Source organism: Haliotis rubra, unplaced genomic scaffold, assembly GCF_003918875.1.
Source record: "Haliotis rubra isolate DU_JTF1 unplaced genomic scaffold, ASM391887v1 Scf1052, whole genome shotgun sequence".
Taxonomy (NCBI): domain Eukaryota; kingdom Metazoa; phylum Mollusca; class Gastropoda; order Lepetellida; family Haliotidae; genus Haliotis; species Haliotis rubra.
The window spans coordinates 147,536-164,794 of record NW_025764951.1 but is presented as its reverse complement, the minus strand read 5'-3'; the positions used below and the strand labels follow the sequence as shown (position 1 = coordinate 164,794).

Here is a 17,259-nt window from a genome sequence, read left to right as displayed (position 1 = left end):
AAGACTAATTTGAAAGTATGTTTTATGCACTGGTGGGATAAAACTGTTTAGAAATAATGTATTGCATCACAGAGTTGTTTTAGTTGTAACAGTATATATTCAAAATAGCAATAGCCCAAGGCCGTGAGGGCTGTCCCTGAATATTGTTAACCTATGGCATGCGTCTGTTGGCCACATATCTGTGTCATGTCTCCTTGGGCACAGACCTGTGCTATATTTCTGCTGCCCAAAGATCTTTGTCATGTGTCTGTTGGCCACAGACCTGTGTCATGTGCATGTTGGCCACAGACCTGTGTCATGTGTCTGTTGGCCACAGACCTGTGTCATGTGCCTGTTGGCCACCGTCCTTTGTCATGTACCTGTTGGCAACCGTCTTTTGTCATGTTCCTGTTGGCCACAGACCTGTGTCATGTGCATGTTGGCCACCGTCCTTTGTCATGTTCCTGTTGGCCACAGACCCGTGTCGTATGTTTGTTGGCCACAGACCTGTGTCATGTGTTTGTTGGCCACAGACCTGTGTCATGTGTCTGTTGGCCACCGTCCTTTGTCATGTGTTTGTTGGGCACCGACCTGTGACATGTGTCTGTAGGCCACCGTCCTTTGTCATGTACCTGTTGGCAACCGTCTTTTGTCATGTTCCTGTTGGCCACAGACCTGTGTCATGTGCATGTTGGCCACCGTCCTTTGTCATGTTCCTGTTGGCCACAGACCTGTGTCATGTGTTTGTTGGCCACAGACCTGTGTCATGTGTCTGTTGGCCACCGTCCTTTGTCATGTGTTTGTTGGCCACAGGCCTGTGTCATGTGTCTGTTGGCCAGAGACCGCCCTGTGTCTTACCCTGCCCAAACTGAAGACGTAGACAGCCACGTGACGCTTGTCAGAAGCTATACCATGTATGGGTGTTCAGATAACAGCCCTTTGTGCTGCCTTGGTCACAGTCAATACGCAATGTTCAATACAGTGGATGACGCATTGACCTACAAGCCGCTTATCGGACTTGGAAATTAAAAGCGAAAATAGGATCGTAGTTTTACAATCAGGCGGCTTCTACGCAGTTGGAGCAGTTACCTGGGTATATTCAGGTAAACGAACAGAGTAATAACTGTGTGCAGTTGAATTTTAAAAAATTGTTTTGGCTAGATTTACATAAATACTTGATATGATCGCTTAATTTTGGCTATAATAATGGCTATCTGTCAGTAAGCCAGACAAACGGGCTAATAACCTGTTTCCCCAAAAAGAACAAATCAAAACAGTATCTAAAACATTGGTGGCCGATATTCTATAAAAACACCTCTCCAACAATTGCAAATAGAAATAAAACAGTATTACCCGAAATAATAAGAGAAGAGCAGGAAGGTTTTATAACAACCCGATAAATTGGAGAATGCACACGACTAGTCTACGATATAATGCATCATACGAAATGCTTTGAAATACCTGGATTGCATTTATTAATCGATTTCGAAAAAGCCTTCGAATTGGTGGACTGGAAGTTGATACATAAAGTTTTGACTTTCTTTAATTTTGGCCCCTCCGTCAAGCACTGGATAGAAACATTCTTCCATAATATCAGATCAATCATTTTTATTAATGGATTTGGAACAGATTTCTTATTCAAGGCCTAATTAAAAAAACCTTGAATTAATACCACGCGATCATCTCTCGACCACCTCATAGTAATGAAGAAAACCCCACTTGCAAACTAACAAATCGAAGAACACATCACTTCTGGGGTGATGTCGTGAAATGCTCAAGTCAAAACGTTGAGTACACAACAGTCTCGGTTCGTGTTGACTGGGTTCCGCCCTATTGCGCAACTTAGTACAATAACCAGTCCAGAATTTTGAGACCAATTCATTTAACTGGCTGCATGATTATTAATCAGTATTATTTGATACATCTAGGCAGTTGTATATTGCACGTCGGGCAGCGTGCTCTGTCGTACAGCGAGCTCTGACAAACGGAAACCTGGAAATCGTGGAAATCTCAAAACGAGGCTCTCCCGCTAGAAAAGTTTGGCGGTATGTTACGGAGTTGGTATTATATTAGTCTCTTTGTGCGTTACGGAACTACACTTAATAAGCGCAAAAAACACTTAACAGGTGTAACCAGTGAGCCAGATGCATTCTGAATCATTTTACGACCTCGTCAAATAGGGGCAGTCTGTGACGTCTTAGTTAAGGTCATGCTGACCTACACCTGGCCATACAATATAGAAATACGATGTCATTAAAGTTTTAAATTAAATTCTGTTTTTAAACGACATTTTCTTATGATGCAAAAAATTGGAATTCAGTGTAACCATATTTGTTTGTGATGTCTATTTTCACTTTCACACGAGAAAATTCGGATCATTGTCTGAAGGTCATTGTCTGAATAGGTTAATGAAACTCGTGTTTCGGTTTGGGAATTATACCTAACTCTAAAGATGAAAATGCCAAAAACTAACACGATATCCTTTCCCAAACCGTATGGCACAATAAGAACATTAGAATAGGAGGAAGCACCTTCTTCTATAAGCACTACTCCGATAAAGGTATCTACTACATTAATGAGCTAGTTGATAACGACTGAAATTGTTTCTTTCTTCCCTTTAGAACAAATATCAGATATAAACAAACTCCCTTGAATATCATGGCATGGTCAAATCAGTTGACTCTTATGTTAAAAGCAAACGCATTAAACCCAAATCAAAACTCAAAACACCAATTCTGCCATACTTCATCAAAGATGTATGCGAAACGCAAAAAATGTTGTATAATATTCTGTGACACATTAAACACAAACCTTTTCGACATTAGGACCAGTCATCACATTCAGAAATGGGTGAACCATGTCGGATGTACCCTGACAGAACAAGAATGGAAAAACATACATCATATACCCTTCCACACACATGCAAACAACAAACTACACTGGTTTCAACACAGCATCATTTACAGAATACTACCCACGAGCAACCTACTATATTAAATGTGCAAAACTGACATTGAATCAATAGCACTTCTCTTTACGAATGTACAAAAGTTAGCCATATCTGGAGAGAACTAGAAGATTGGATCGAGGAGAATACAGGAATAAAACCATATAATTTTACCAAACAACATAATTATCCTATTTGGCTAGTATGAAAAGCGAAATGATGTTATAAATTCGATCATAAATACAACTAAATTCAACATTTTTAAATGCCAACTATCGAAACGACCACCACATTCCAATTTCTCAAAAGAGATATAACCAATACACATCATTTGGACAGATATATATCATCCTTAACTTGTGATAACACCACATTCATACATTATGTCATAGCCTATTTACCTGAACAATATATCTCCTGTAAAAGCCATAACTATCAGGTACTGAATTGTCTTACCCATTTTTATTAGATATTATGTCATTAAAATATGAACTATCTATTTATTGTGAAACATGTACAAGAGAAAAGAAATAACGGTATAAATAAACAAGACAGTTATCTTCCGAGGAAATCTGAGTGCCCAGCGATACGAGAATGAGGTGCTGAGCCCTTCGGTGGTGGCCTTATTCGACAACAGACAAGACGAGTAATTTTGCAGCACGATACGGCTCTCCCAGATTGTATCACCTATTTCAGCACGGATGTTTCCGTTTGTTTTTACGCAACTTTATAGCCGAGCAATTAAGGTTTCTGTGATTTTAAGCTGTGCGTTTTTCTTCCACGTAGGCCCCGGTGGAAGAAATTTGTTCCACCCAGCCTCCGGTGGAAGTCGTCTGCGCCATGGCATTTTTCAAGACTTCTGCTTTGTCATATCTATGCATGCTATACGTTCTTGGAAACCTTGGGAAACGCTCTCTCCAAATATACAAACGTGAATATTGTGCTGCCCCTGGTAACCAGTCCAGATTGAAACTCCGACGTGATGTTTTGTGTAATTTTACTGAAGTTCAATTCTTCTGTGATATAGCAATTTTCGCCAATATCGCGCAGTCGTGATATAACGGCTACTATTCTTACACATCACCTCAGAATATACATTTCTATAGCGCGTTTGAAAGCCTATTAAGGCGGGTTTTAGACAATGTATAATCCGCACATGTTGCACATTCAGTGGTGGAGCTATATGAGTATTAATGTGCGGACTGCAAATATAAGGGACGTGATATAGATTGGCGGAATATAGATGAATTTGTACACCGGCTATACCGGCGGTGTTAATATTTACATCAATAGTGCATTTGCAAGATCATTTATCTGGGATTCTGGGAATATGTAATATGTTGTTGTGCGACATTAGATAGTTGAGCAATACAGGAATGAACATGCTTGACATAACTAAAAAGTACAAGCGTTTGGAATCTAACCATGACAGCAATACCTCTAATGTTATTATTTATAATGTTAGTGTATCAGAAAGCCCTTGAAAATGCGGTTCTGCCAAGATATAATGTGCAATCGAGTCACACCTGATAGTCGGGCTCTGCGCGCCGTTATATTTTGCTGATACCGGATGAAATCTATGATCTGGCGTGCATGCTCCGTCGGCCCGTCGGCGTTATGACAGCTATACTTTATCATAAAAGCCGCCTCTATTGTCACTTAATTAGCTTTATATCACACTCTATATATCACATCTACGTATCATCATTGTTTTTATAACGTCTGTTTGACCTGTCCTCGTGGATTCGTTGTATATACATGCACATCTCTAGCTTCCTGTAAATCTAATTATCACTTCATTAGCCGTCCATCACTCTGCTGTGATTTACTGTTTAGTCTGAGGCGTGGCAGGTAATTGCCGGAGATGTACCACTAATCAGCAAATTTAATTTCGTCACCGTGAAGATTTGTTTACGTTTTGTTAACATCACTTTGCCTGGGCCACCTCCTTTTAATAACCAGCTTTGTGATTTTATAATCTTGTCGCCCGACTGATTTCAGCCTTGTGCTATCGGCGGAAGATGTTTTCCACATAAATTAATTATGCATAATACGATTCTTAATATCTATAACGCGTGTGAAGGGCCTTTCCACTGCGCCTTTAACGATGTATAACATGCACATGTGGAGTATTTTACAACGGTGCTCCACACATCTGAAAATGCCGCCGTCTGTGGTGTTCGTGTCACCTGCGCCATCAGCAGATGTAGTGTTCGGCTATAATTTATATGTCCATGGCCCGATTTCGAAAATGTCTAATGCAGTCGAAAGCCCTCGAAAGTACGCTCCTAACGACGTATAACTCATACATGAGCGATGTTCTGCTGAGACGTTACGCACGTCGCTTTATACTGCCGCTTCTTGTGTGGTCGGCCTTTCAAATGCGCCCTTGTTCAGTCTTTGCCTTATCGCGTCTTTGTTTGCTCCTAACTCCGTTATACCTATCTGCAACAAACCTGTATTGATATCATTAGAAAGCTCTTTTGACGTCGGTGACGGTGGTGAACACAGATTGGATCTATCCTGAAAATTAAAATATATATTGTACAATTTGTTTATAAAAATCGTCATGTTTTGCTATACTTCCGCAGGAAATCCTATATAACTTTTCTGTCCAAAATCAAATTGGCTTATATTGCCAGAAAGCCCATTCAATGGCGGAGGTGCATGCAAAAGGGCGTTTTTCTAACCCTTCAAACAAAGTATTTATCAACTTTTTAAAATGCATAGTACTCTCAGGCGAAAGTCTAACTAGCCAACGTATTTACGGGGTATTCTTTATATCGGGACAAGAGCCAGGCTGGCCATTGGCTCAGAAATTTGCCTATGTTCCCGGGCAAGACGATGCGACGGGCACGGCGATGTGAAAATTGCGACGCTGTCGTCCACGTCTGCCCACGGAGGTCGGAAAGATGGGGGACCCGAGGTAGTGCATAGCGGGGTAATTCCGACCTCCACCATGATCAAGCTTTTCGTTGCCTTGGTGTTTAGCTTGTGTAACGGCGCGCGACGTTGCTCATGCTATTCGTCATTGGTTCTCCCGAAGATGCTCGATGCGACCACGGTGTAGCAGAACTGAAACACATTGAGTCCCGGCAGTGGCTCAGAGGCGACTTGGCAGTAAGCAAGCGCAAACGGTGGTGGTTTTCTCCTGGAAGCAGGACGAACTGCTGGTGTTGCATGGGAGTGAAGGGTCGCCCCATAGAGGAGAATCGATGGTGGCGAAGCGTTGGCTGGCGCAGGCAAACCAGTTCGAGTCCCGGCAGGGGCTCAGAGGCGACTTGGCAGTAAGCAAGCGCAAACGGTGGTGGATTTCTTCTGGAAGCAGGACGAAATGCTGGTGTTGCATGGGAGTGAAGGGTCGCCCCATAGAGGGGAAGCGATGGTGGCGAAGCGTTGGCTGGCGCTGGCAAACCAGTTCGAGTCCCGGCAGGGGCTCAGAGGCGACTTGGCAGTAAGCAAGCGCAAACGGTGGTGGTTTCTGCTGGAAGCAGGACGAAATGCAGGTGTTGCATGGGAGTGAAGGGGCGACCCTTAGAGGAGAGGTATTAGCGGCGAAACGATAGCTGGCGCAGGCAAACCAGTTCGAGTCCCGGCAGTGGCTCAGAGGCGACTTGGCAGTAAGCAAGCGCAAACGGTGGTGGATTTCTCCTGGAAGCAGGACGAAATGCTGGTGTTGCATGGGAGTGAAGGGGCGACCCTTAGAGGAGAGGTATTAGCGGCGAAACGATAGCTGGCGCAGGCAAACCAGTTCGAGTCCCGGCAGTGGCTCAGAGGCGACTTGGCAGTAAGCAAGCGCAAACGGTGGTGGATTTCTCCTGGAAGCAGGACGAAATGCTGGTGTTGCATGGGAGTGAAGGGTCGCCCCATAGAGGGGAAGCGATGGTGGCGAAGCGTTGGCTGGCACAGGCAAACCAGCTCTGAGCGGCTCAGAGGCGACTTGGCAGTTAGCAAGCACAAACGGTGGTGGTTTCTGCTGGAAGCAGGACGAAATGCTGGTGTTGCATTGGAGTGAAGGGGCGACCCTTGGAGGAGGAGCGAGGGTGTGAAAACGGTAGCTGGCGCACCCAAACCAGTTTGAGTCTCGGCAGTGGCTCAGAGGCGACTTGGCGGTAACTGTGCATGATTTGCCGTGTCAAATCTTTGCAATTCCCTAAGGTGTGGCATATGGGAAAGGAGAGGTATATTGCTTTAGTGTCTATGGCATTCCATGCGATGGCATTACATGCCAGACGGACATTGACGTTTTCTGACGTTTGTTATGCATGTTGATGTAAATTGTAGTGTGTGTTGTTCATCACGTGTAGCAGCTCCACTGCTATTATCAACAGTACATGAAGAATTCACAGAGATCTGATCTACCACGACGACCTTCCTACGTAGACTCAACTGCGCCTTCACAGCAATCGGACTTTGAAATCAAAGTTGTATCCTTCTAGGTTTAATGTTTCGTATTATATATTTGTGCTGACATGTTTGAATTATCTGTCCATTATGCAATTGTTAGGGTATTGAATTCGTGAGCTATGGTTATCCATGTGGGTATATATGACTGTGATGCACAAATGCTTCGTCATGATCATGTTCGTCATACAAATGGGGAATGCAAAAATAAAAGTACAAGTTAACACCATCTCGCTCTAAACTAACACTTACCACAAACCGATGTAACATAAAACTAGCGTGAAAAGGCAATAAGTCCTTCTCTCTCTAATCTAAAACGCTAACCCAAAACCGAAAAAAACATAAATTAAAACTAAAAGCCTACGGCCTTCTCTTTAAGCTGAATCACTAGCCCAAACCGCAATAACATAATCTTAAAACAAAGACGGTTAAAACGTAAAATAACAATAACAACACGAAACAAAGAACTAATATTACCGGTAAATTAAAGGGGAATAAACATCGAGGTAGGCAATAAGTCCGTCTCTCCCAAAACCGAAAAAAAACATAAATTAAAACTAAAAGCCTACGGCCTTCTCTTTAAGCTGAATCACTAACCCAAACCGCAATAACATAAACTTAAAGCAAAGAGGGTTAAAACGTAAAATAACAATAACAACAAAGAACTAATAATACCGGTAAATTAAAGGGGGAAAAACATCGAGGTAAAGTCGGGCATGTGAAACTGAAATAAAATCCTTGGCTCAAGTGATTTTCTACACTTGGATCAAGTTCTATGAATTGAGTCGGTCGGCCGGCTATTGTTTCCAGGTGAGGGGAACATGCTTTCAATGTCTACCAACTAGCCCGGATATTTGTCTTCAATTCCACCTGGTGTGATGGCGAACTGAATTTTTGCTATGTTTGCACTTGGTTTGATGTTGTTTGGAAGGATGAATCAAACGTTTTCATTGCTGTGCTTAGCCGTGGTATTGTCTTTAATTCCACCTGGTGTGATGGCGAACTCAATTTTTGCTATGTTTGCTCTTGGTTTGATGTTGTCTGGAAGGATGAATAAAACAATTTCTTTGCTGCGTTTAGCCTTGGTATTGTCTTTATTTCCATGTGAAGAGAAAACGGAGACACGTTTTTTGTGATATTTAATTCTTATTGTTTGAAACTAAAGGTCACCTTCACACAATTACATTCCTAAAGTAGCTTCATAGTGAGTTCTTACTCACCTCATTGTCTTCAAATGAGCCTTGATTGGCGTCACGTTTGTAGAGGCACTTGTTGTGGTGGGGCACACAGGCTCTGCTCTGATGTTTTGATTGTAATGCCTAATCCGAGAGTTTCTGACTGAGACATGGAAGCCAACCAAGTGGCGGGAATTACGACTGAAAGCGCCAATCGTTGATCGGTTGTTTAATCGCATAAGTGAATGGGATGAGTGAGTCGTGTCAGGTTTAAGCTACCAACCGGCCGTAATCCATGAATGATTGATTGACTCTGTGACCTCAATGCAGAGCTTAATACAAACACTTTTCAATCGCTCGGGCTATATATACCTAGCAGTCAGATACCAGCATCACGGCACTTGTGCTAACATTGTTTGACACAACTCATTGTTGAAGACTTCATTCAAGCCATGGGCTACACACTTTTTAAAGGTCCTGTTTCAAAGCCCGTCCACTTTGCCATCCTGGGACATAGCTTCGTGTGGCGACTTGATCAAGTCTGTCCCCCTCCACGTGGCATCATCACTTCCGTGCGTGGGATAGGAGGGGGCGACTGTCGCTCAGATGAAAGCAGTGGTGGATGCCCTTGATGCAGGTTTCCAGGGCATTGTTTTATTTCAAGTGGGAGAGAACGACGTGTCGGCGTCAACTGATCCTCCGGGCTCCAGAGCAGTGATAGGAAGTCTGTTTCCGACGGTAAAACCAAGGAACATGACGGTCTCTGCCTACAAGCGGAAGGTGGAGGAGACGAATCGGCGCTTGAAGAGGATGTTGTGACGCCGTTTGGATGCCACCTTTTGGGACCACAGCCAGCACATGAGGATGGGACCTGCACTGTTAGGCAAGGATGGCGTCCACTTGACGTCAAAAGCCAATGCCCAGTTCTGGCTTTCCATTCATAAGTGTATGTGTAGGTACGTTTAAACGCACATGCCCTGTCCGGTAGAACATCATTTTATCCTAATTCCAAAACTCTATAATTGTCGTTTCGGCCCATTGTGTTTATATACAGCAGTGGCAAAAGGGTTCCGCTTGTGAGACAATCAGTGCAAACGGGACGCACAGATCAGTCAAATCTGAGCGCACGGGGCTTAGCTTGGGATGGCTTTAAGGGTGGTAAAACGTGACGGCATCCGCACGTGTCGCACATGACGTGAAAGCTAAGACACGGGGCTTTCGATCCATAGTAACGACAAAACCCTGTGGTCGATGTACGAAACATAACAAGCATCTGCAGCGTGAAATACTGCCGTAAATCGGGTCAAATCGGGCTTAAAAGCGCCCCGGCTTCGAACCCGTTAAAGACAGGTCACTTCTGATGATACCACCAGTTGGCCCTGGGAACCAGCTTCACGTCGATGTGCAACATGTCAATGGATTGCGTATAGTCGTCGTCCACGCGACGTTTAAACAACAACACCCACCGTTTCTGGCCCGTGATATAGGGCGGCCTCTCGTCGTCAGAATTGTTCGAAAATACGTGCACAACATATTGCCTTGGCCAGCGGGTTGACAGTTTGAAAAGCGAAGTGGGTGATACGTTTCTTTTTGCCAGGTAGTTAATCAGACCAGTTTTTATGGAGAGAAAACATAATAGCAAAAGAAAATAATGTAACATAGTCATGTTTGTGCCGATGTAATAGTGACATGTACGCCGGCCACTGGTCACAGCTAATAATGTCGGTTACTAGTATCTCTCAGGCTGTGACAAACAACTTGTTGGCCGCCAAAACGACGTACCTCCCGGTCAAAATGTTATGATCGTTTTCCTGTCAAACGACTATATTCAGAGCGGAGTGTCTGGTGGACAGGCAGACATTGTCTCAGCGGTCCCATTCGCCGTTAGAGAAGACTTAGTCTAAAACCCTCTGACTGGTCTGGTCTCGCTGTATATACGTTGCTAAGTTTACCTGAATTCATGTATAACTAATTAAAAGTTTTTACACTGAAGAACGAAGCATCCCTGTTTTGTACATGTGTCAAGACCAAAGCGAAAGAGTGGGGGGAAAGACTATGGAAGTGTGATAGATGACCTGATTTCCTATAGAAAAGATCTATTCATATTAGGTGCAAATGTATGTAAGTATAGTCACTGCAATACGTATTTTTGTCAGGATGCTTGAGAGGTTTGGGGCTACATATATGAAACAGAAAAATAGTTATAATCAAAATATCATCCACACTTTCAAAGAACAGTCAGGCTCAAAAACCAGTTAATACGACTGTCAACTAAAAGAAAACTTTCTGAATATCTTGCTGTCTTTGGTGTGAACTTAGCCGTCACAACTATGATATAAGTATAACCATCACAATACAAGCTGCTTACTGCGTACTAGCCAGTGATATACTTAATATCCTGTCACCAGACAATCGCCTGAGCATAATCAAAGATGCTAACCTCACACAGAAATGTATTGTAAACTAACACAATGACATTAAGGATTTGTATGTAAATGATTCTGTGTGTGTGTGATATTAGAGAACAGGTTTCACTATATACAGCTATACTGTGTGTTCCTTTGTGTAGACCACGAACGTCTTCTCTTGCTGGAACAAAACAATAACAAAATGCAGACTGTATGTTGCACAAAGGGTTCATTTAGCTTTTGACTGAATACGAAGGTCGGACTAATAGACTGGAAGTGCATATAACTTTCAAATTTCAGTTGCATACTTTCTTGCTTGATCTGTAAAACCGTACTGCATAAACTGCTGGAGAAATTCTTTCAAAATGGAAAGATCAGACCCATGTGGAATGTACTGTACCTTGAGCAAGTCCTCAATCATAGTGTAATAAGTGTAGTTTTCTTTCAGAACGGTGAGCAATGGAAGGAACTCCCGACTCACGTGACCAGCACATGACCAGACGGCTTACCGAGGAAGCAGCTGAAGTACTGAGGAGGAATGAACAAGGGAGACAACTCACTTCTGTATCAGCCATACAGCACAACTACGGTGAGCATTTATACTCTCAAAGGTATGCATGCCGTTAGATAAGCATGAGTATTAGCAGGAGATGATAAAGAGATAGAGAAATTTGAGTAAAAAGAACTGGTCCAAATGGTTTCATGACAGGAGGTAATAAAAGTATCGGGTCGAGCCATAGATGCATCCAGGGTTTAGTGGAGATTTATCGTAACGTATACCCTGGAGATTATCGAGGATGGACAGGATGGGAATAGCGAGAATATTGAGACCAGAGAATATCTTGTTCTGATGCAGGTGGTCCAGTGTCTCGGGTGGACTTGAACAATGCTTCCAATGTCTCCATCTCCGTCGGGGAGCAAGGGACTGCAGGATGTGTGTCCCAAGGTGAGATCATACACAAACATGCTGATAATTTGATAAAGAAGACAATGACGACAATCCCATTTCTTGGGTGCTGTTTTTCGACCCATTATGTGCTGTTCAAACGTGCAACAGTTATCCTGAAAAAGAAACGAGAACAAGATTGCATGGTCATAAGGAATACGGATTAATTTCCAGGGGCTTGAAAATCCATAAGAATCTTCCCATATAACTGGGGATTCGTTCCCAGGTTTTATCTCAGAAATACCAGTTGATCTAATATACTTACAGTCTTTTCATTATGGAGCGATTACGATAAATGGGTGTAAGGCGATACTTTCATCCTCTGTGCTGATGGAAAATGGAAATTGTACTAAGTAACAGCATCAGACACAACACCAACCGCATTAACTGTCACCCAATTGTAGTATCCTTTTCCCACAGAACGTTTCCGTCAGAAGATGGAACTCCTGAAGAAGTATTTTGTGGACATCCATGCCCTCCAGACAGCCAGACAACTCCTTGAGAAGCATGGTCAAGTCAGCATCTGTGGAGCCCCGGGGGATGGGAAGACCAGCATTGCTCTGATGATCTGTGAGGCATATCAACAACAGGGATATGAAACAGTCTTTGTGGAAAACATTCAACACTTTGATGTTGATACAATTTCTAAACGTCAATCACACATGTTGGTTGTTTTTGATGATATATTTGGCTCTGTTACATTCATTTCAAATTTGGAAAAACTGCATAAATTGTTCAGTGCTTTAGTTGATGATCGTGCTAAAACAGCTGCAGATATAGATGTTTCAAGGAAGAAGAAGAAGAAGAAGGATGAACAATCAAAACAGAAAGACAAATCTAATGAAGAAATCCCTGTCTACAGACTGAAGCTTGTGTTCACATCCAGGACATACAACTGGAAGGAAGGATGTTCCAGACTACATCAGTACAAAGTGGATCTGCTTACAACAGAAGCTGTTCTTGATATGGCTAAAGACTGTCTCACGATGGAAGAAAAGAAACGTATGTTATGTTCCTACAAGTCCAAACACCCTGCATGCGATATCTCTGAAAAAGATATTTGTATCATCGCAGATTCAAAACACAGCATATTTGGATTTCCTCTTATCAGCAGACTGTTTTTCACCAATGCTGTCTTCCAGATGCACAACTTGCAATTCTTCAACCATCCACTGACCTACCTGAGAGGCGACCTTGACACCATTGTCAGGGAGGGAAGCAATAGATCGGCAGCAATCATCATCCTCATCCTGTCTGATGGGAAACTGAATCTTGTTTCTTTGCAGTCACGGAAAGCTGGACATGAAATGTTTGACGCTGTGAAGGAAGTAGTTCCTTGTTGTACAAAGACAGGCGTTGCCAATGAGATCCACAACTTCACTGGGATCTACTGTACAGTGGAAGATCACATGGCATCTTTCTCCCACCCCTCCATATACGATGCTGCAGCCTGTGCTGTAGGACATCTCAATATCGTGTTGCTGCTAGAACACTGCTCACTGAAGTTCTTGTATGAAAGAGTGAGACTAGATAAGAGTTCTGAGTCATCAGGCATGGACGATGTCACAAACATGATCTCCATAACTCCCCATCTACATCCAACAGTGGTGAACAGATTGGTGGAAGGTATCCAACAAGGATGCTTCGTCTGGACAATAAAACACCCAGTTCTCCATGATGAAAGGATTGCTTCTCTGCTTTGGACAGAGATCAATGATAACATAGTTGAGACTGTCCTGCGAAGGGATGTGGACACTGGTGAAAGCTTTTTGTATTTGGCTTCCCTCTCTGACAGTTACTTTCTATTCTCCAAGTCTTTAGAAGTTGCTGTACGACTGGGTGACAGAGCACCTGATCTGTATGCATGTGTTGTAGCCTGTGTTACCCACGACAAACTGGAACACCTGGAACACCTCGTTACAGTGATGGGTAAACATGAAGGATTTATTGTTGAATATGCCATCGATGGGACAACCCTCCTGCTCATGGCTGCAAAGTCACGAAATCCTAAGGTGTTTAATTTTCTCAAGAAGAAAGGTGCTGATATTTCAGTGAAGGACTGGAAAGGAAACACCTGTTTGCATTATGCCTGTGAATCAGGAAACATGGCAATAGCAACGAAGGTGGTGGAAACATGCCCTGCATTGATTAGTTTGATGAATTATGAGAATTTAACGCCTGCAATGATTTGTGCCAAAAAGGGTCACCTTGACATTCTGAAGTTCCTCAAAGAAAAGGGAGCCGATTTAACATATACATCCGGAAAAGACTGTTTACATTTGTCAAGTGAAAATGGCAATCTGTCAACTGTGAACTTCTTAATTTCATTGAAAATATATGATGTAAACAAGAAGGAAACTAAATTAAAGGCAACACCAGCTATGTTTGCCATGAAAGGAGGGCACTATGATGTTTATCGTTGTCTTGTCTCTAAAGGCGCAGATCTCACCATTTCTGATATATACAACACCGACTGCCTAATGTTAGCATGCCAAGGAGGTAACATGTCTATTGTGAAACACATCCTATCCACGAAAACATGTGACATCAACAGACGGGGAGGAAGGTCAAATCAAACATCAATAATGATGGCAACAGAAAGTGGACACTATGATGTTTATCAACTCCTTGTAACTGAGGGCGCAGATCTGACACTTACTGATGGAGACAACACTGACTGTCTGATGTTGGCATGTAAAGGAGGTAATATATCTATTGTGAAAAACATCCTCTCCATGAAAACATGGGACATCAACAGACGGGGAGGATACTCAAACCAAACACCAATAATGATGGCATTAGAAAGTGGACACTATGATGTTTATCATCTCCTTGTAACTGAGGGCGCAGATCTGACACTTACTGATGAAGACAACACTGATTGTCTGATGTTGGCATGTCAAAGAGGTAACGAATCTATTGTGAAACACATCCTCTCCATGAAAACATTTGACATCAACAGAAGGGGTGGGAGGTTAAACCAAACACCAATAATGATGGCCTTAAAAGGAAGACACTATGTTGTTTATCATCTCCTTGTATCTGAGGGAGCAGATCTGACACTTACTGATGAAGACAACACTGACTGTCTGATGTTGGCATGTGTAGGAGGTAACGAATCTATTGTGAAACACATCCTATCAATGAAAACATGTGACATCAACAGACGGGGAGGATACTTAAATCAAACACCATTCATCATGGCATCGGAAAGAAGACACTATGATATTTGTCATCTTCTTGAATCTGAGGGCGCACATGGGACCTACATATGTTATACAAGTTGCTTTGTGGGCAATAGACGACTCAGTTGTCTCAGAAATATTTTAAATGTACCAGACAATTGTGAGTAAAAGCAAGCAAACAACATTTCCTGGGGTAGTTTTTCGTGCTGAATACGAATCTATTGTTTGCTAAGCTCAAAAATGCCTAATTAGGTCACAAATTGGGTTCAAAGGTTAATGAGTGCCAAAAAATTTTAAAAGTGTTTTATGTATCATTCTCCATCCATACAATGAACTCATTTTACAATATATTGATCAATAATGGTACCACAGGATTTCAAAATGTTGGATTTCATGGAAATGCTGAAGGAAAAATTTCGTATTTTTGCAAATATCTCCCGAGTTTTAGTTTTTGTGCGAAGAGCTACTTTTTGCAAGCATTTTTGCTCAAAATGCAAAGCCAGGCTGAATCTTTTCCTTTTGTTGACATAATTATATTCCAGGCAAACTGTTTAGATCACAAAAATTGCATATTAGGCGAATAATTACTTCAAAGTTTAATGAGTGTGACAGGATGCGATAGGCATTTTTACATGTATGCAACACGAATGCTTTTATACTGCTTCACATGCATGTCAAATCAAACTGCTTTCATTCATGCAGTGAGTTTGATTAATGATTTTTGCAACATAATTACCCACAGAACAGTTCAGGAAATCACAGGAACAGGTGGGAACCCTATCCGGTAATGTGTCAAATACAATGTACATAGTATGAAGATGAAGGCGAAAGTGGAACATAAATGCATACAAGCCATTAGCTATGGCAGAAGGATTGAGGCTGTACTAAAAGACTTTGCTATCAAATGTTTGGTTTTAGGAATCTTTGTCCAGGAGGATTTTGTTAGTTGGCACACTGCACTGGTACTTTTTTATTCAAAAGGTGCAGTGTGTGTACCAGAGAGGTCATCAGTGGTGGTATATACGTAGCACTGGTGTAAGTTTGTTTACAGGCCAAGGTGTATCATTTGAGCTTTGTATCATATGTCAGGAAACCAGTCAGTCTAAAAATACCCTCTACAACCAGACAGACCTGAGCATCTAATCTATTTTTGAGGCCACCCAGTTCAGGCACAAATTGAAACATTTCCTTGGGAAGCATTGGACTGTTCCTTGGCAAACCTTACATTTATTTTTCCCTAATGTGTGTATGCTGAATAACAGAGTTTGTGCCATTTTAGATTAGGGTTGCCGTCAAGAGGTTCTTCAAAGAGGAACGAAAGCCTGTCCAGAGATGACCGAACTTTGTAATGTTTCAATTTGTGCCTGAGCTGGGTGGCCTCAAAAATAGATTAGATGCTCAGGTCTGTCTGGTTGTAGAGGGTGTTTTTAGACTGACTGGTTTCCTGACATATGATACAAAGCTCAAATGATACACCTTGGCCTGTAAACAAACTTACACCAGTGCTACGTTTATACCGCCACTGATGACCTCTCCTGGTACACACACACACTGCACCATTTGAATAAATAAGTACAAGCAGTGCATCAACTAACAAAATCCTCCGGGACAAAGATTCCTAAAACCAAATATGTGATAGCAAAGTCTTTTAGTACAGCCTCGATCCTTCAGTCATAGCACATGGCTTGTATGCATTTATGTTCCACTTTCGCCTTCATCTTCATACTATGTATTTGACACATTATAATAATAATAGTAATAATAGGGCATTTTTAACGTGCATATATCCATACTGAAGTATGCTCAGAGTTGGTGAGTTTTAAGTTTTGATCGGAAGATAGAGAAGTCGCTGGTGTTCCGGAGAGAGAAGGGAAGATCATTCCAGGCTTTTGAAGCTGCGTAGGCGAATGAATTGCTGTAAGCCCTAGGAACAAGAAGAAGGTTTTTGTCCTGAGAACAAAGGGATCTAGCTGGTTTATCTAGCTGGCATAAGAAGATTGGAGAGATGAGCAGGAGCGCATCCTGACAGGCAGTGGTAGGTGAGGCAGAGGAGTTTAAAGCGGATCCGGTTCTCGATAGGAAGTCAATGAAGAGATTGAAGAATGGGAGAGATGTGGTCAAACTTCTTCGATCTAGTCACGACACGTGACGCAGCAGTTTGGATTCGTTGACGTCTCTGGATTTGTGATTTGTTTGCACCGGCTAGGAGAGAGTT

General features: G+C 42.3%; 1 protein-coding gene across 2 annotated transcripts in view; it reads left to right on the top strand.

Annotated features, from left to right (window-relative positions):
- Positions 1–17,259, top strand: part of LOC124276596 — a 210,787-nt gene that overhangs the window by 76,290 nt on the left and 117,238 nt on the right. Inside the window, exon 2 of one of the 2 annotated variants that reach the window (XM_046712267.1) lies at positions 11,362–11,502. The exons of the other annotated variant lie outside the window; for it this stretch is intronic. Within the exon in view, the coding sequence (XP_046568223.1) occupies positions 11,373–11,502 (130 nt within the window). The 5' untranslated portion in view covers positions 11,362–11,372. The remainder of the gene's footprint in view (positions 1–11,361; positions 11,503–17,259) is intronic. 2 annotated transcript variants of the gene reach the window in all.